Below are 16,836 nucleotides of genomic sequence, written 5' to 3'. Positions count from 1 at the left end.
GACGCGGTTTTTTTTTAAAATTTGAAGTCGCATCATTCAATCCCATATTACCAGGCAAATAGACCTATTTGCCTGGTAATATTTCAACTGTCCTTGTATTTTGTATAAGTAGCATAGGTAAACCAAGCACCTAACTAAATTAAAGACGATTTATAACAAAACTGATTTATTGTTTAAACTTAAATACTACTCCTATTCAATCGTTCAATTCTTTCTTTCTCCATTTGCCTCGCTAAGTCCCAGTTATCCTTGTGCAACGTGTCGAACCCTCGCGACAAGCTAACCAGTCTTGCCAGTACTAATAATTTGTGAAGTTCGTCCGCACTCACTGGGTTGTCAGGATTGGAGTTACGCCGCATTTCTATGAAATCGTCTTCTACGAACTGTGAAAAGAAATGGTATAGATTATATAAATTGATGCCTTAAATCGGTTTCCGGCACTTTTACAAGACAAAAAATACGTCTTATTTAGAACACTTAGAACAGTTTCACTACATAAGGTTTAATTGTTCAACCAACAGTAAATCTTTACCATTTGTGTTGACAGAATGTGTTGTGTGAACATTTTTTCGACGAATTGTTTAAAGATGAAAAGCCCTATCGAATAATTTCCTGATGAAAAAATGCCGTGTGGTTCCCGGCACTATTACAAAAAAGAATAGGACCACTCCATCTCTTTCCCATGGATGTCGTAAAAGGCGACTAAGGGATAGGCTTATAAACTTAGGATTCCTCTTTTAGGCGATGGGCTAGCAACCTGTCACTATTTGAATCTCGGTTCTATCATTAAGCCAAATAGCTGAACGTGGCCATTCAGTCTTTTCAAGACTGTTGGCTCTGTCTACCCCGCAAGGGATATAGACGTGATCATATGTATGTATGTATGTATGAAAAATTATATTAACGGATCGTGCATAGGCCGAACGACCGCCGAAGAACACTTCGTCTGTCGATTCAGATTTGACTATTGGTTGAAGAAAAAATAAATAAAAAAAATTACCTTTAAATCCTCATTTACAGTGTACTTGACGAACTTAAGACTAGTCAGGTAAATTCTGATGAGATTCATTATATCCTCTTTCAAATAGTACGTAGCAGCTTCTACAATTGCGTCGAATATCTTCAATGACGCCTCTTCTGGCTTTAGAGCGACATGGTAGTCACTCTGGAAAAAAAAGAATGCGTCTTAAGTAGATCCATATAATGTGTAACATTTGTTGAAATCTAAAAAAAAACAAGCTTTGAGGTGAGTTAGAACTACCAGTTGAAGACCTCATGTAAAATATTGTGTATATTTTCTAATATCGTTAATAGCTAATAAATTCAAGGCTCCATTTTTAGGGAAAACTGGCAACAGTTATTTATATTATATATCGATTTATATGTTCTGTAAATTTCAACATTAGAAGTGCTAATCAAATAAATTCTAAAGAGAACTTCAGATTGGCTGTGAAATTATACTTATATCAATATAATTTTTTTAAATAGCAGCAAATAACGTTCTGTTACTAAAGGAGATTTCTCAAATCAATGTATTTATAAAACATATAGTTAAAACATAAGTTTTGAATAAAGAGAGCCTCCAATCGATATCCTCCTTTTTTGAAGTCTGTTAAATTTCTAAAATCTTCTCCTAAGTGTAGCTAACTTTTTCCTGAACAATGCATCAAAATCGGTTTTATAATTGGATAATCGCGGACAAACATACATACAGGTCAAACTGAGAACCACCTTACTTTTTTTAAGGCGGTTCAAAACCTGTTTTATTAAGATTAATTAAACTTACAGGCAACAAAGATTTCCCTTCAGACAGAACCAACACCGGTACATCCGATTCGAAATCCATTTTGTAATAGCGGAAATCATATTCCACTTTCTGATTCTTGATCATGTTGCCCAAAGCGGTAATGTTCTTGACACCGCTAGCGTCTAAAGTGCCTTGCTGCATTTTTGTCTCGTCTAAAATTAAATGTGTGTGTTTACTCAGTTGTAACACCCCGCTTGTGAGACGGTTGCATTCATAGTCTTTTCTGAAATTTTATAATGCATATAATTGTATTAATATTAAAATTGTGTATGTTTATCTTTCGCGACAAAACCTTAACTGGTGTGCATGAAATCGATGTCGCAAAAGGCGACTAAGGGATAGGCTTGGGATTCTCATTGTAGGCGGTGGGCTAGCAACCTGTCACTATTTGAATCTCAAGTCTACCCCGCAAGACGTGATTATATGTATCAACTTAAAGTATCCCAAGTTTCTAGTATTTCACTTGACAATAAGAGGCAGGCACTTTATTTTGTATCTTTGGTTTCAGGCTACAATCATAATAATTATGATTATCATAACAATTATTGTTAGACACTGAAACGCTAAAAGGATTTTTATTTAAACTTTGAAATAGAGATAGTAAAGACTCCAGTCCCCTTATTCACGAATTTTAAAACGCAATATATCTTTTCATCTGCTTATAATACTCTAGTAAACTTATAAGCTTGAAATAGATAGTAGATCAATGCCGCCTTTCAACGTTCGTGAAAAAGCGCCGCGTCGAAGTATAAACTGTTGACCACCTGGTCAAGATTTTTTAACTTAAAATCCCCCTATAATAGTCTGATAGTGAAATAAAAACATATATTATCCTGTTTTATAATTTATATTTATAGTGCTGTGTGGTGTGTGTGGCACCAATACAAAAAAGAATAGGACCACTCCATCTCTTTCCCATGGATATCGTAAAAGGCGACTAAGGGATAGGCTTACAAACTTGGGATTCTTTTTTAGGCGATGGGCTAGCAACCTGTCACTATTTGAATCTCAATTCTATCACTAAGCCAAATAGCTGAACGTGGTCATTCATTTTTTTAAACTGTTGGATCTGTCCACCCCGCAAGGGATTTAGACGTGACCATATGTATGTATGTTTATAATTTATAAACAGGGAAGCTTGCATGACGAGATTAATGAATCTTCATGAAGCGAAAGAAGTATGTAGAGATGGCAATTGGAAAGATGAAGTCTCTGCCTACACCTCAGAAAAAAAGGGAAGAGATTAATGTATGTAGATGATAATAATTTACTTACATTGGCAAGAGTGCCATAGTATTCATGTTCTCAATCGTGAGCGGCAAGTAATAGCTTTTGGTGACAAATTGTTTAATGATGTTGTACAGCTGATTGGCGTAGTCTGGATATTTCTCCGTGGGCAAATTGGATATGTTAAGGCTGAACTGGCCTAGAGCCATCGTGTCTTGGCGGAGGTAGCTGGAAAAGATTATGATTAATATATTTTAATATTTCAATCTCAATTCTATCATTAAGCCAAATAGCTGAACGTGGCCATTCAGTTTTTTCAAGACTGTTGGCTCTGTCTACCCTGCAAGTTATGACGTGACCATATGTATGTACATATGTATGTATTAATATATTTTTTCAGCTTATTGTTGGCTTTTCAGGTCTTTAAAGTTAAAGGCTCTGTCTTTTTTATAGAGTACTAATACTAATAAATGTAAATAATAATTCACATATGTCCAACACAAAGTATTCTTCATTAATGTTGTCGCCATTTTGATTGTAGCTACACAATATTTTTTATTTTAATACGGTGTCACAATAAAGAACTTTGAATACTTACATGCACGCAATGAGATGGCAGATAAGGTATTCGGCCGCCAGTTTATCACCGAGTAGTAATTCAGTCAGAGCTTTAAGAAGATGCTCTCTTGCGCAACTCGCCTCGCTCAATACAGCAGCTGAAAAAGAAAAACTATTTAGAATAGTTGTTTACTTTTATTTTATTTATAAAGGGAAAAACACTCTGCCGTGTTTCTCTCTGTGCCGTGTGGTTCCCGGCATCAATAGAAAAAGGAATACGACCACTCCATATCATTCCCATGGTCGTCGTGTCGTCGTTGTAAAAGCCAACTACGACTACTAATGGGTTTGTAAACTTGGGATTCATCTTTTAGGCGATGGGCTAGCAACCTGTCAATATTTGAATCTCGTTTCTATCATTACGCCAATCACCAGATGAGTGTGCCCTGTCAGTCTTTCTTGGATATTTGGCTCAGTCTACCCCGCAGGGGATAAAGACGTGACTATATGTACGGTCGCGTTCATAATTGCAGTCATAGTGCGCAAAACTTTTTAGCTTGCACCGCTGCTATCACTCACACATTCACACAAATAACACAATAAACAACAAGCGGTGAAACGTTGGGTAACGCGCCATCAAGAAGAGGGTAGTGTAAAAAGTCGACCGCGCAGCGACCGTCGTCCGCTAATCAACACAGCGACACGCCACACAGCGGAGATCCATGGTGGATCAGTACGAAAATAATGGCTTCATACCGACCACAATATTTGCGGAACAGTTCGACACATCAGTGGTTACTGTTCGTCGAGTTTGCATCGAGAGGGACTACACCACAGACAGCCAGCAAGAAAGCCGTATTTATCCGAAATAAATAAGCAAAGACGTTTAGAATTTGCTCGGCAGTATTTGGATTTTGACTAGAGAAAAGCGATATTTACGGACGAAAAGTTCGTTTATGTCATCACAACACGGTAGGCTTCATTTATGGCGAAGAAATGCAACTCGGTATGAAGAAAAAAATATTGTGCCAAACATGGAGCCTGGACACATATCTGTAAATATGTGGGGCTGGATGAGTGCTGCCAGGATTAGGAACAGGTGTAGATAGCAGGACGCGCTACAGCTGCTCATTATGTGCAAGTGCTGCAAGAAACCATGTTACCAACTGTGCGGTATATTTATCCGATTGATGATATGCCAACAATACCATTTGTGCCCTGTGCATCGAGTCCATATAGTGCGTGAAAGGTTCTGCCAGTTTATATTAAAACTACTAATTACTTAGATAGTATTTAAGGACAGCTTCAATATCTTTTCTTTATGAAAACGAATAATTAAGCTGTAACCTTAATAACAGGAGATAAGTATATGATACAATTAGTGTAATATGCTGTATGTATAGCTTTATACAATCATCAATACGTAAACAAAACTATAGGTAAACTGTTTCAATAAAATTTACTAATTTTAATTATTGAATGTTTTATTTTCTCCCTCTTGTTTAATATTTCTTGCTGATTTCCGTGTTTGTAATTTTTAGATATCAGTTAGTTAGTCAGTCAGTTACTTAGTTCAAATGGCACCTTGAAACATTAAAAATTGTCAGTAACACAATTTTTTTTTAATAGGCAAAAAAAATCCTTGAATAACTTCGGAATCCAAGTAACGCTAGTAACTAGAACAAGCGAGTGTGAGCAAGCGAGATTATCTAATATAATCTTAGATCTCACTTGCTCACACAAGTAATAAAATTGCTACCCAATAACTTTCAAAGGAACCACTACCTATGTTAGGGTCGTGTGCAGATAAACTTTCAACCTTATTGAAATGTCATAAGTCTGGCAGTCGCAGGCTTCCCTCTATAGGCAAATCTTATGCAAATAATGAGAGACGACGATATCTCGATCGACAATTTATCGGGCCCAGTTCGGCCATCGTTGATTACCGTCTCTTTCTGTTTTGTTATGTTATATGTCATAGAATAATAAACTGTTTTACTTAGTAATCATTGGTATTAAAGACCGTATTCATTTGATGGAATATTTATTCTTTTTAAATATGCATGTGTGTGTGTCTAGTGGAACCACAGTGCACGCTATTTTAACCCGTAATAATTTTAAAACTATGACTGCAGATATGAACGCGATCATATGTGTATTCAAATGGACAATTTCTCTACCTTGATCTATATTATCTTTGACCAATGGATTGCAATGGTCCAGTTTCTTCACATGTACAGCGTGTAACCTCGGCACTAAACTTGGTGGGGGGTTATGTGTGATTGTCTCAGCCTCCGTCTCAATCTCGGGCTCCAATGGATTCTTCTCGGAGAATTCTCCGGAGAGAGCCGGGTCCACTGATAGGAAGCCAACCACTTCGATCATCTCATTGAGTTTAAGGCTCTCTTGGTCATTGTAAATCTAAAAACAAATGAAAACTTGAAAATTAATCATTTTTTAACTGTTTGTGGTTTCCTTTTTTTAAATTCTATTCAATAGGATACCCCACACAGTGGGGAAGGGATCACAGCAGAATAGAAAATATTTTAGTGTGGATCAGATCAGAAGTAATAAGAATAATGAAGAGTGGATCCCTTTGGCATGTCCGACTGAAATAACTCATAACTCTTTTTTGGTGCAATAAAGAGTTATCTATCTTTAAAAAAATCTGCAATCCCTGGAAGGGATTATTACCAGCAAAGACAAGCTCTGGCATGTTTAAACTGACCAATGCTATTCTGTGATAACCACTAAAACCTTAAAGAATTCTTTCATGACTATTTCAGTGTCTTCAAAAACATTTGTTGGCTTTGTCGGTCTGTCATCTCTATTCACCAAGGCGACCCGAGAAACTGGCATTAAGCTGCATTAAAATTAAACAGAGTTTAGATGATACCAAAAAAAAATTATTGAAAAAAATATCAAAATACCTTTACAATACATGATTTGCTTGGCACATCAGGCAGTGGAAAATTCAATAAATGTTCCCGAGAAACCGCATTTCCCGTCACTATCGCATCCTCACTGATCTTCATCTCTTTAACACCGTTCACATTCTCCGTAACATCCGCACACTCTCCCTCAACATCGTGGTCATCGTAACTCCGTTTTAGTTTCGATTGACTGAGACGCCTGGATGTGTTTGGCTGAGAGTCCAAATGTGGCAAGAAATTTCTTTCGTTCTCAATATTTTGTGCCCAGTCATTCAAACCAGGTATTGATACCACAACCATAGTTTGCCTTTGGGCTCCTTTGCAGTTTTCCGTATAGTTCACTTTCTCATTTTCCTGGAATAGGAATCAGGAATCGCATTTATTTATAGAATAGAGGAATAATTATTCCTATGTATAGTCAAGAGTATATTAAGCTGCCCAAATTTATTGATGCAAATTGACCTGTATTACTGCATCATAGTCAATCAAACTCAATTTCAACTATGGACATTATATGGTGACAAAATTTTGGAAAGGTTTGATAAGTGAACCTTAAGGATATTGAAAATAAATGCTGAATAACACAGGACTATACATGATAAAAGTTGTGGTTTATTTATGTACATACCAGAATATTAGCTGTATCCCGAAACTTTCCACTTTTCAGCTTAACCTCTTTAGTTGCCGTATTGTAAACTTCAAATTGATCAAAGTAGAACTCCGGGTTGTGCATATCCTGGATCATCCCCCGAAATCTGACAAGGGTATTGTCTGAGAGATTGTGGGAGGCATTGCAGTTCATTAAAGGTATCTGTAAATTGATATTATAATTATTTTTGCAGTTCCTCTTGAAAACATTATATGTATGCTTGATGTAATTGAAATAGTCATCTACACTGCAATACATGTAGCCAATGAAGGTTATTTGAAGGACAACAGGAAAATAAATACCTACTAATATAGTAGGTTTGAAAGTATCTATAAAAAGCCCCTATAAGTATGTACCTGTTCATATAAGTTGAAACTTTGTATAAGTACTCGTAAGTGTGGCATATTAACTTAAAAGGTTTATGAAAAACATGTTAATTTTATTATAAAATACAAGTTTATTTCAATTCTTGCAAAACAGGCATACCTCACTCCAATTTGGAAGACCGAGCAGCTTTTCCCGCCACATTTCTTCGTTGGCAATCCACATTTCTGGAGTCACAGTTTCAAATGCATAACTATGATCACGCATTTTGGATTATAACTTCGGTTGTGTATGTATCGAATTCGTAAGGCAATCTGCAGCTGTGATTATATATAATGAAATTAAAATGAATATTATTCGCTACGGAAAATTTATTCACCAACAGAGAAGACACAAGTCAATCTAAACAAAAATTCATAAAAATTGCATTGTTGATAAATTTGACAATGAATGAAGAATGAAGAAACCGGGCCAAAAAAGACCGCGCTCACCGCGCGCAGTTTTTAACATTGACATTAATAATTGCCTTATCTCGTCTAAAACCAACTGAAACAATAAGCAAAGGCAGAACTTTGATAAAAAGTAAACTGTCAATTCTATAGCGTCAATGTCAATACATACTCCTACTGACAGACCCGCTCGCGTCGCGTCGTTCGTTCGCGTCTTTTGACTTCATTGCTTATTACTCGTCTCTTTATTAATTAACCTATCCGCCGGTTGCGAGGCAGAAAAATACTTTAAACTTAACAAAACCTAAAAAGAATATTACATACCTGCATCACCGGCTTTAACTATTTTCAAAGGTTTCGATTTCTTCAAGTTTAGTGCCGCAGTGAAAGTTTTCACACATCACAATTTTTTGAGATCCATCCTCTTTTATTTTTCGTCATGAGTAAGTTTTAAAGTAATTTATTTAACATCTACTAATTTTAGAAAGAAAGAAATACTTTACATCTTTGTTATTTCTAATTTGTACCACTAATTTATTATAACCTCAATATCATACTCTTTGTTTCAGCTCTAGATATTCGTCCCAACCACACGATTTACATAAACAATCTTAATGAGAAAATTAAGAAGGAAGAACTTAAGAAATCTCTGTATGCGATTTTTTCACAGTTCGGTCAAATTTTAGATATTGTGGCCCTCAAAACATTGAAAATGCGTGGGCAAGCGTTTGTTATTTTTAAAGAAATATCCAGTGCTACAGTAGCCCTAAGAAGCATGCAAGGATTCCCATTTTACGACAAACCAATGGTAAGCAAGATAAAGACTTGTTATTAAGTATAAATTAATAATAAGAGTAAAATACACTTATTTAGTTATAAATTTGGTAATTAGGCTAGCTTAATGCAAAACAAGATTATGCCAAAATAGTTATATTCCGCTCAATATTGTTTTTATTAACTTCAGTTTTTTTATGGTATGGTATAACATTTGTTTTTTATTTCAGAGGATTCAATACTGCAAAACTGACAGCGATGTTATTGCTAAAATCAAGGGCACCTTCCAAGAAAGACCAAAGCGTCCTAAAATGCCAAAGTCAGAGGACAGCAAGAAGAAGAAGAAGATGGATGCCAGTCGCCATGTGCCCGGTGTTGGAGCGCCAAGCTTGCTGAACAACGTCAATGTTGAACAACCGCCTAACCAGATCCTCTTCCTCACAAATCTGCCAGACGAGACATCTGAAATGATGTTGTCTATGCTTTTCAACCAGTAAGTATAAGTTCACTCATTAATTCAGTTTTTTAAATATTGAACTGTATGGATGATACTACACATAAACAGAAGAATTTTAATTTAAATTCTGATCCAGCATGTTTTTGTTACTGGATTGACAAATACAAGTTTTTATTTTTTAGCCAGCATCATATGAAAATTACAGCAACATTCAAAACATAATGTTATTAACAACATAATGATGATGGTTAAATACATTTTGAATTCAGAATGTTCACAATTTTTTTTTTATTTTCAGATTCCCTGGCTTCAAAGAGGTTCGTCTTGTGCCAAACAGGCATGATATTGCTTTTGTTGAGTTTGCCAATGAAATGCAATCAGCGGCGGCAAAGGAAGCACTCCAAGGTTTCAAGATCACTCCAACGCACGCTATGAAGATTACATTTGCTAAGAAATAATGTACAATGTATCATTTAAAGAGTAATAAATAAATTTTAAGTAACTGAGATCTGATTTGAGCATTGCACTAGGCTTGAACAGCTCTCTATGGCTGTGAATAGTTATTAATTCAAATCTAGTTTTTCTTAGCCTATATAAACCCAAAAAGTTAATCTATGTTTTGCCTATGGCCATTATCCAAGAGTGGGAAATTAATCCATACTGAAATAAAGGAAAAAGGTTTTTTTATTTCCAATGTATGAACTCAAAAACTTCTGGACTGATATTGATTTTGAAATTTGGAGACAGATATAGAATAGATCTTGAATTTGGAGATGCAGAAGTAATGCTAGTTTTTTTTCTCTACAAATTCCCATGGGAGCAAAGCTCCACGTATAAACTAGTTAATTATGTGGAGAGAATTCCGTGATTGAACGAGGAATCAAGCTCAGCTTTGATCATAGATACAGATTCGGTTGCCTGCTCCTCATGAGGATTGCCTTCACCGTGAGAGTAACTTTTTCCAAAGCAATTAAGTAATAACGTACATATTTCAAAAGAGATTCTTTATTTCTTAGAAATGAGATAAAATATGACACAAAAGACATCAAAAGAACTACATCTAGGAGACGTAGACAGGGTTCATACAACTGAGTGCTAATGAGATTGTTACCTACTCTTTTTTTGAGGCAATTGAGTAAAATACGTTCTGAATAATTTATTTACACTATATTTTGAATGTTTTAAAAATGTAGCAAAGGTTACGAACGCACGCTGAAGTAGTGAAATAGCGACCAAATTGAGAAGTTACTTTATGACATAACAAAAGTGACACGCTATACAAAAATAGTACTAGGTGAATGAAACAACAACATTTCAAACTTCCTATTTAATTTTCCAGTATTGACGTTATTTTTGGTGATTGCGAAACTGTCAAATTGGTACAAATGATAGTAGTAAGAACTGGTGTTTTTTATTTATTTATTTTCTCAAATAAATGTGTTTTTCGTTAATATTTAGACTTTATAGAAAGCTATAGTATTCATAAACATTTGATCAATTCATTTCGCGTTCCGAGTAAGTGAACATAATATAATAACTACTTGAAAATGGAAGATATATTTCAGTGGTGCAGAGAAGGTAATGCTCTTCAAGTGAGAGTTTGGCTTGACGATACTGAACATGATATGAATCAGGGGTAAGTTATATTATTCACTACTATTTTAACACGTATGTATGCCATATGGGTGTCTCGCTGACCCATATTTGGCTTTGCTACACGCCCACTGATTTCATGGTCTTGTAGTAGGTATGTGTCAGCGCTCTCAATGGTAGTAGGAAAATACGTTTCACGTTGTTACTATTGACTCTTGTTATCAATATTATTACTATATATTGAATTTAAAAATGCAGTAATAAAGCTGTTTGACTCATAGATCAACCAAAAAAATCTGAAAAATAATAATTGGGTCAATATAATTTTAATTTGAACTTAATTGCAATCAAAACAATGATAACTGCTTTTATCACAAGATTATCGCGGATTTCAATTTGTTTGCATAGTAACGAAGATAAAAATTAAAACCTTAATAATATTAAGTACCTTACAACTCCACATACAAACATAAACCCACACACACACCACATCATAAAAAACGCTGTTTTCCCAGAAAATCACGAAAAGTTTTCTTGTACCTCCGTGTGCATCACATATTTATCACATATTTAATCAGGCACCTTATTGCTTTAACCACTGTCACTCAACCCTTCCGTGATGTATTTTTTACCATTATTCTGTCATTCCAGTGATGATCATGGATTCAGCCCTCTCCACTGGGCGTGCAAAGAGGGCCACCTCAAGATTGTGGAGATGCTCATCCGAAGAGGTGCTCGGATCAACGTTACGAATATGGGGGACGATACACCTTTACATTTGGCTGCTGCTCACGGACATAGGCCGATAGTGCAGTTGGTAAGAAGTTTTTATGAGCACCCATCACCATCCTCTTCAAGTAAAACTTATGAACCTCCGTGAGGTGTACAACTAAACGTAGTGTGTGTCAGCTACTTCTCTTCCTGTCAGATTATAAAAGACAATTAAGGGACAAACTTGGGATGATTTCTTGTCATTAAGTTGTAAATGAACTGTTGCTCACCCTTGCCTCAATTTTGAATGTGATCCTCTTATTGTCAGGTTGGCTGGAAGAGATCCCAATTAGGGATAAGCCTGCTTTTGTACTGTAGGTACTACTGTTTTATATTTATTATGTACTCCTTTAGTGAACAATAAAGCATTACTTAGTATGCAGCGGAATATGGCATTAGTCTTTTCGAGTATTTGGCTCTGTCTACCCCATAAGGGATAAAGACGTGATTATATTTTTATATTTATGTATACAACAGAGGCTGATAAAGTTTCTCACTTGTTGTTGTTCGTTTGACATCTTTACATTGTATCAGTTGTGTGAAATAGTATACATAGTACACTTGCAGTTATGTTTTGAATCTTCTGTAATATTTTTAATAATCAGTCAAAAATTATATTTGGTACGTTAATAAATTATTTTATTTGTCATCCAACATTAAGGTTCAAGTTATCAGACTTTAGTAAGTAATGTTTATTTCAGCTCCTACAAAACCGCGTAGATGTGAACTTTACAAATGAGCACGGCAACTCTCCGCTTCACTACGCTTGCTTCTGGGGGTACAGCGCGATCGCAGACGATCTGGTGCAAGCCGGGGCTCTAGTATCGCTCGCCAACAAGGATGGGGACACGCCACTTGATAAGACTCGGGGGCAACTCGTGCAAAGGTAGGTTTTATATCATGCAGGTGGTAAAATTAGTGTTGTCTTGACTTCATTCTGTTCTGTTTGTTTTTGGAAGTTCCAAATATGAGTTTGTATAAAACTCCTTATGTTGAGTAGTTATATGGGTCAGGTTTGCAGTTTTCTCTCATATTCATATCCCCAATTGCTAACAGTTCCATAACTCACGATGTGCCGAATTCCTTAGCTTCGTAGATTCAAAGACCCAAACAGAATACATGCTGGAGAAGTTATAAGCTATTGAACCCAATTAAAATATACAAAGCAGATAAATAATTATTGTAAATAGTAGTAAATAGTAAATATATACGGGACAAATTACACAGATTGAGTTAACCTCGAAGTAAGTTCGAGACTTGTGTTACGAGATGCTAACTCAACGGTACTATATTTTATAATAAATACTTATATAGATAAACATCCAAGACCCAGGCCAATTTGACCATTGTATTTGATTAGGCTCCACGAGATGGCGATCAACCAAGGCCAAGACCTCAAGAAGATCCAGTTCAAGGACCAATCATGGCTTGGCATGAAGACCAGGAGTAGGGACGCCACTCTTTCCCGCCACAAAGGCATTAACATCAACGAGTTGGCGCTGCATACACTGATGGCTACTACACCTTCAGGTAAAAACTTTAAGAACTTGATCTTCATGAGACATCTCATCTTTGTGTACACTAGGAAAACGGATAGCGTGGTCAGAGCTTTTGAAAATTTTTATAGTTTAAGTCCATTGGCTGGCATATCATCTCTAGTGAACTTCACGTTCAACATCTCTTCAATTGATTTTGACTTCATCATCGGTTTGAGTTCAAGTCAGATTCCTTATCTATTTCTTATCTTAGTATTGTGGCGAAATCTATACGCCACAAGTCACAAAAATAAAAAATATAATCACGCGACGCTATTAGTCAAAAACAGCGAAAAACCTAAATCGCGCAAGCAAAAATTTCACGAATTTGGTGGCGGTCGAGCCGAATCATCGCTCCCGCTACAGTATGTTCCCCTCAAGTTTGTGCGCGTAAACCTTTTTTCCGTTCTTATGAGAGTTCCCAAAAATCGTCTCATAGTGCGTATTTTAGCCCTGATAAGAACATAACTATAGTATATGACAAACTTCCTTCCATACCTATAATTTTATTGCTAACAAATTTTTTTTACTGTGTTTCACAATGAGGATGTTTGATTTGAAAAAAAAAAACTTTTCATCTGTTCCCTTATTTTTGAAATAGGCTCACAATGCCATATAAGTTTCTTGTGATATTTTACAGGTGAGACTTGGCACGGGAAGTGGCAGAAAAATGACATTGTCGCTAAAATATTGGCCGTGCGCGAGTGTACGCCGCGCATACAACGCGATTTCAACGAGGAATTTCCCAAACTGAGGATATTCTCTCATCCGAATATCTTGCCTGTGGTGAGTCATACATTTTTAAACTCATTAAACTCATACATTTGTCTCATTGGTTTGTTCTCGATATTTTTGAATATAATCACTCCGTATCTTTAACATTGATGTCGTAAACGACTACTAAGGGATAGGCTTATAAACTTGGTAATTTCTTTTAGGCGATGGGCTAGCATCCTGTCAATATTTAAATCTCAATTTTATCATTAAGCCAAGCAGGTGAACGTGGCCTTTCACTTTGTCAAGATCGTAGGCTCTGTCTACCCCGCAAGGGATAAATACCTGACTATATATATGAGAATGGAAGAATGGACAGCCTTTAATGTGGGCGTTTATGTACGGTTTTATTTTTTAAATAAATTCCTTCTCAGGTCGGATGCTGCGTATCACCTCCGTCTCTAGTCGTAATCTCCCAATACATGCCCTGGGGCTCTCTCTACGAATTACTCCACGGTTCTGGGGGTAGGAGGGTGGTGGTGGACGCCTCGGCCGCAATCAACATCGCCCACCACGTGGCCAGTGGCATGGCGTATCTACACTCTCTGCAGAGAGACAGAGACCATCAGCTGCCTACTTATCATCTGAACAGCAAGCACATTATGGTGAGAGTTATTTTGGTTAAAATTTTTTTGTAGACACTGGTTCTGTACATTCAATAGTTTTCAAATAACAACTTTATTCCATTATTATTGTGCCGTGTGGTTTCCGGCACTATAATATAGAACCACTTCAAATATTTCTCATGGATGTCGTAAAAGGCGACTAAGGGATAGGCTTATAAACTTGAGATAATACCCTACCCCCCCTATAGACGATGGCCTAGCAACCTGACACTATTTGTATCTCTATACAGTTGAACGTGACCTTTGCGAAGACTTGGCTCTGTCTACCCCGCATGGGGTACAGACATATTTATGTATACATACATAAAATCAAATCTATATCCCTTGCGGGTTAAACAGAGCCAACAATCTTGTAAAGACTGATAGGCCACTTCCAGCTATTTGGCTTTAAGATAGAATTGAGATTCAAATAGTGACAGGTTGCTAGCCCATCGCCTAAAAAAGAATCCCAAGTATGTAAGCCTATCTCGAAGTCGCCTTTTACGACATCCATGGGAAACAGATGGAGTGGTCCCATTCTTTTTTGTTTCTTCTTATCGGTGCCGGGAACCACACGGCACACACACGTATTTATGTAACGTAACGTATGTACACACCTACAACTTTTGTTCCAGATCGACGAAGACATGACCGCCCGCATCAACATGGCGGACGCCAAGTTCTCGTTCCAGGAGCGCGGGCGCGTGTACCAGCCCGCGTGGATGTCCCCGGAGGCGCTGACCAAGCCGGCGGGCCGCAGGAACTGGGAGGCGGCCGATATGTGGAGCTTCGCCGTTGTGCTGTGGGAGCTGGCCACTAGAGAGGTTGGTATGATTATTTTGGTGTCACAAATTCAAATATTTTCTCCCTAATCGTGTTGTTACAGACTGCAACAAGCTTCCTACGAGTGTCATAACTGCTCTTTCAGTCAATTGTTTTAAGAATCGGCTGGACAAACTTTAAAAATCTCCAAACATCGAAATTCACACGCATCAGCTTAATGAGCTGCTAGTGTGTTTAAAGTATATAATAATAATTATTATGGGATGTCGTAAAAGGCGACTAAGGGATAGACTAACCAACTTGGGATTCTTTTTTAGGCGATGAGCTAGCTGTCACTATTTGAATCTCAATTCTATCATTAAGCCAAACAGTTCAATGTGGCCTATTAGTCTTTTCAAGATTGTTGGCTCTGTCTACCCCTCAAGGGATATAGATGTGATTATATGTATGTATGTATTATTATGAGACACTTTGTATCACTTAATAATTGTCATATCTTTGATTTTTAAACAACATTGATAAACTATTTATTAATAATAATTAGTTGTAATGTAAAGTTTTTGAAATTATGACACATTTAATCAATTAGTATAATGTGGAAAATAGGCAATTAACTGTTACCAGGATAAATCTGGTTTTGGAATTCCCCAGGGAAGCATATTAGGACCAAACTTGTTTTTTTATCTATCTGACTCGTGTAGCCTTAATATACGAAGGGGAGAAATAATTTCATATACTGATGACACGGCCCTCCTGTTTTCCACGAATTCAATTGACTTTTCACCCTATTTCAGGTAATACTATATTTTTGTATAGTAATACCTGAAATAGGTCATTTTTTTTATAAGTCACTTTTGTTAATTGTTATGGGTACTGCGTAAAGATTTCCTTATTTATTATATTAGCTACATTTATCACACTTATACAAATGAAACTTTTAAGTCACGACACGAGTCTTTGTTTGTTTATGTTTATTTTTTTATTACGTGCGCAGATTGACCTGCACTAGCACCTAGGTCATAACTGAAAATCAGCGTATTGCTCTATAGCAATAAATTCGTTGAGTTGTGACCTTTTTGTATTGTTGCAACTCACACCCTAATTAATTTGTATTTCATATGAAATTGTAAATTACATACATACATAAAATCACGCCTATTTCCCGGAGGGGTAGGCAGAGACTACCTCTTTCCACTTGCCACGATCTCTGCATATTTCCTTCGCTTCATCCACATTCATAACTCTCTTCATGCAAGCTCGGCGGTTTCGGGTACTTTTTACAAATTGTAAATTGTGTGTAGCAAATCAAATAAATGAATTATCTATCTATCTATCTTATAATCTCTCCAGGTGCCATTCGCAGACCTGTCGCCAATGGAGTGCGGCATGAAGGTGGCGCTGGAAGGGCTGCGCGTGTGGATTCCCGCGGGAGTGTCGCCGCACATCGCCAAGCTGATCAGGATCTGCATGAACGAGGATCCCGGGAAACGGCCCTCCTTCCAGATGATACTGCCCATATTGGAGAAAATGAAGAAGCAGTGAGTAGGAATAATAAAAGAAAATATGTAATACATGCAACTAAAGAACCGTCGTAATA

General features: G+C 36.7%; 3 protein-coding genes across 3 annotated transcripts; 2 read left to right on the top strand and 1 right to left on the bottom strand.

Moving 5' to 3' along the window:
* Window positions 1–167: 167 nt before the first annotated feature.
* On the bottom strand, window positions 168–7,977 carry LOC106136692 (mini-chromosome maintenance complex-binding protein). Its single transcript, XM_013337320.2, has 9 exons — window positions 7,661–7,977; window positions 7,154–7,336; window positions 6,523–6,879; window positions 5,773–6,013; window positions 3,633–3,750; window positions 3,083–3,262; window positions 1,787–2,030; window positions 1,001–1,165; window positions 168–383 (listed from the first exon to the last, which is right to left on the bottom strand). Exons 1-9 carry the CDS (start codon window positions 7,763–7,765, stop codon window positions 180–182), a joined length of 1,797 nt encoding a protein of 598 aa, XP_013192774.2. The 5' UTR covers window positions 7,766–7,977; the 3' UTR covers window positions 168–179.
* Window positions 7,978–8,124: 147 nt separating this feature from the next.
* Window positions 8,125–9,684, top strand: LOC106136693 (U1 small nuclear ribonucleoprotein A). The gene is made up of 4 exons (XM_013337321.2): window positions 8,125–8,390; window positions 8,517–8,755; window positions 8,952–9,214; window positions 9,477–9,684. The coding sequence occupies exons 1-4, from the start codon at window positions 8,387–8,389 to the stop codon at window positions 9,634–9,636; spliced, it is 666 nt and encodes a 221-aa protein (XP_013192775.1). The 5' UTR covers window positions 8,125–8,386; the 3' UTR covers window positions 9,637–9,684.
* An 854-nt stretch (window positions 9,685–10,538) lies between these two features.
* On the top strand, window positions 10,539–16,836 carry LOC106136710 (integrin-linked protein kinase). Its single transcript, XM_060946567.1, has 8 exons — window positions 10,539–10,814; window positions 11,423–11,588; window positions 12,244–12,428; window positions 12,903–13,072; window positions 13,718–13,863; window positions 14,226–14,456; window positions 15,092–15,280; window positions 16,590–16,836. The coding sequence occupies exons 1-8, from the start codon at window positions 10,726–10,728 to the stop codon at window positions 16,779–16,781; spliced, it is 1,368 nt and encodes a 455-aa protein (XP_060802550.1). The 5' UTR covers window positions 10,539–10,725; the 3' UTR covers window positions 16,782–16,836.

Source organism: Amyelois transitella, chromosome 11, assembly GCF_032362555.1.
Source record: "Amyelois transitella isolate CPQ chromosome 11, ilAmyTran1.1, whole genome shotgun sequence".
NCBI classification, from domain to species: domain Eukaryota; kingdom Metazoa; phylum Arthropoda; class Insecta; order Lepidoptera; family Pyralidae; genus Amyelois; species Amyelois transitella.
Note: the sequence above shows the minus strand (reverse complement) of the source record. Positions and strands in the feature narration are given on the sequence as shown.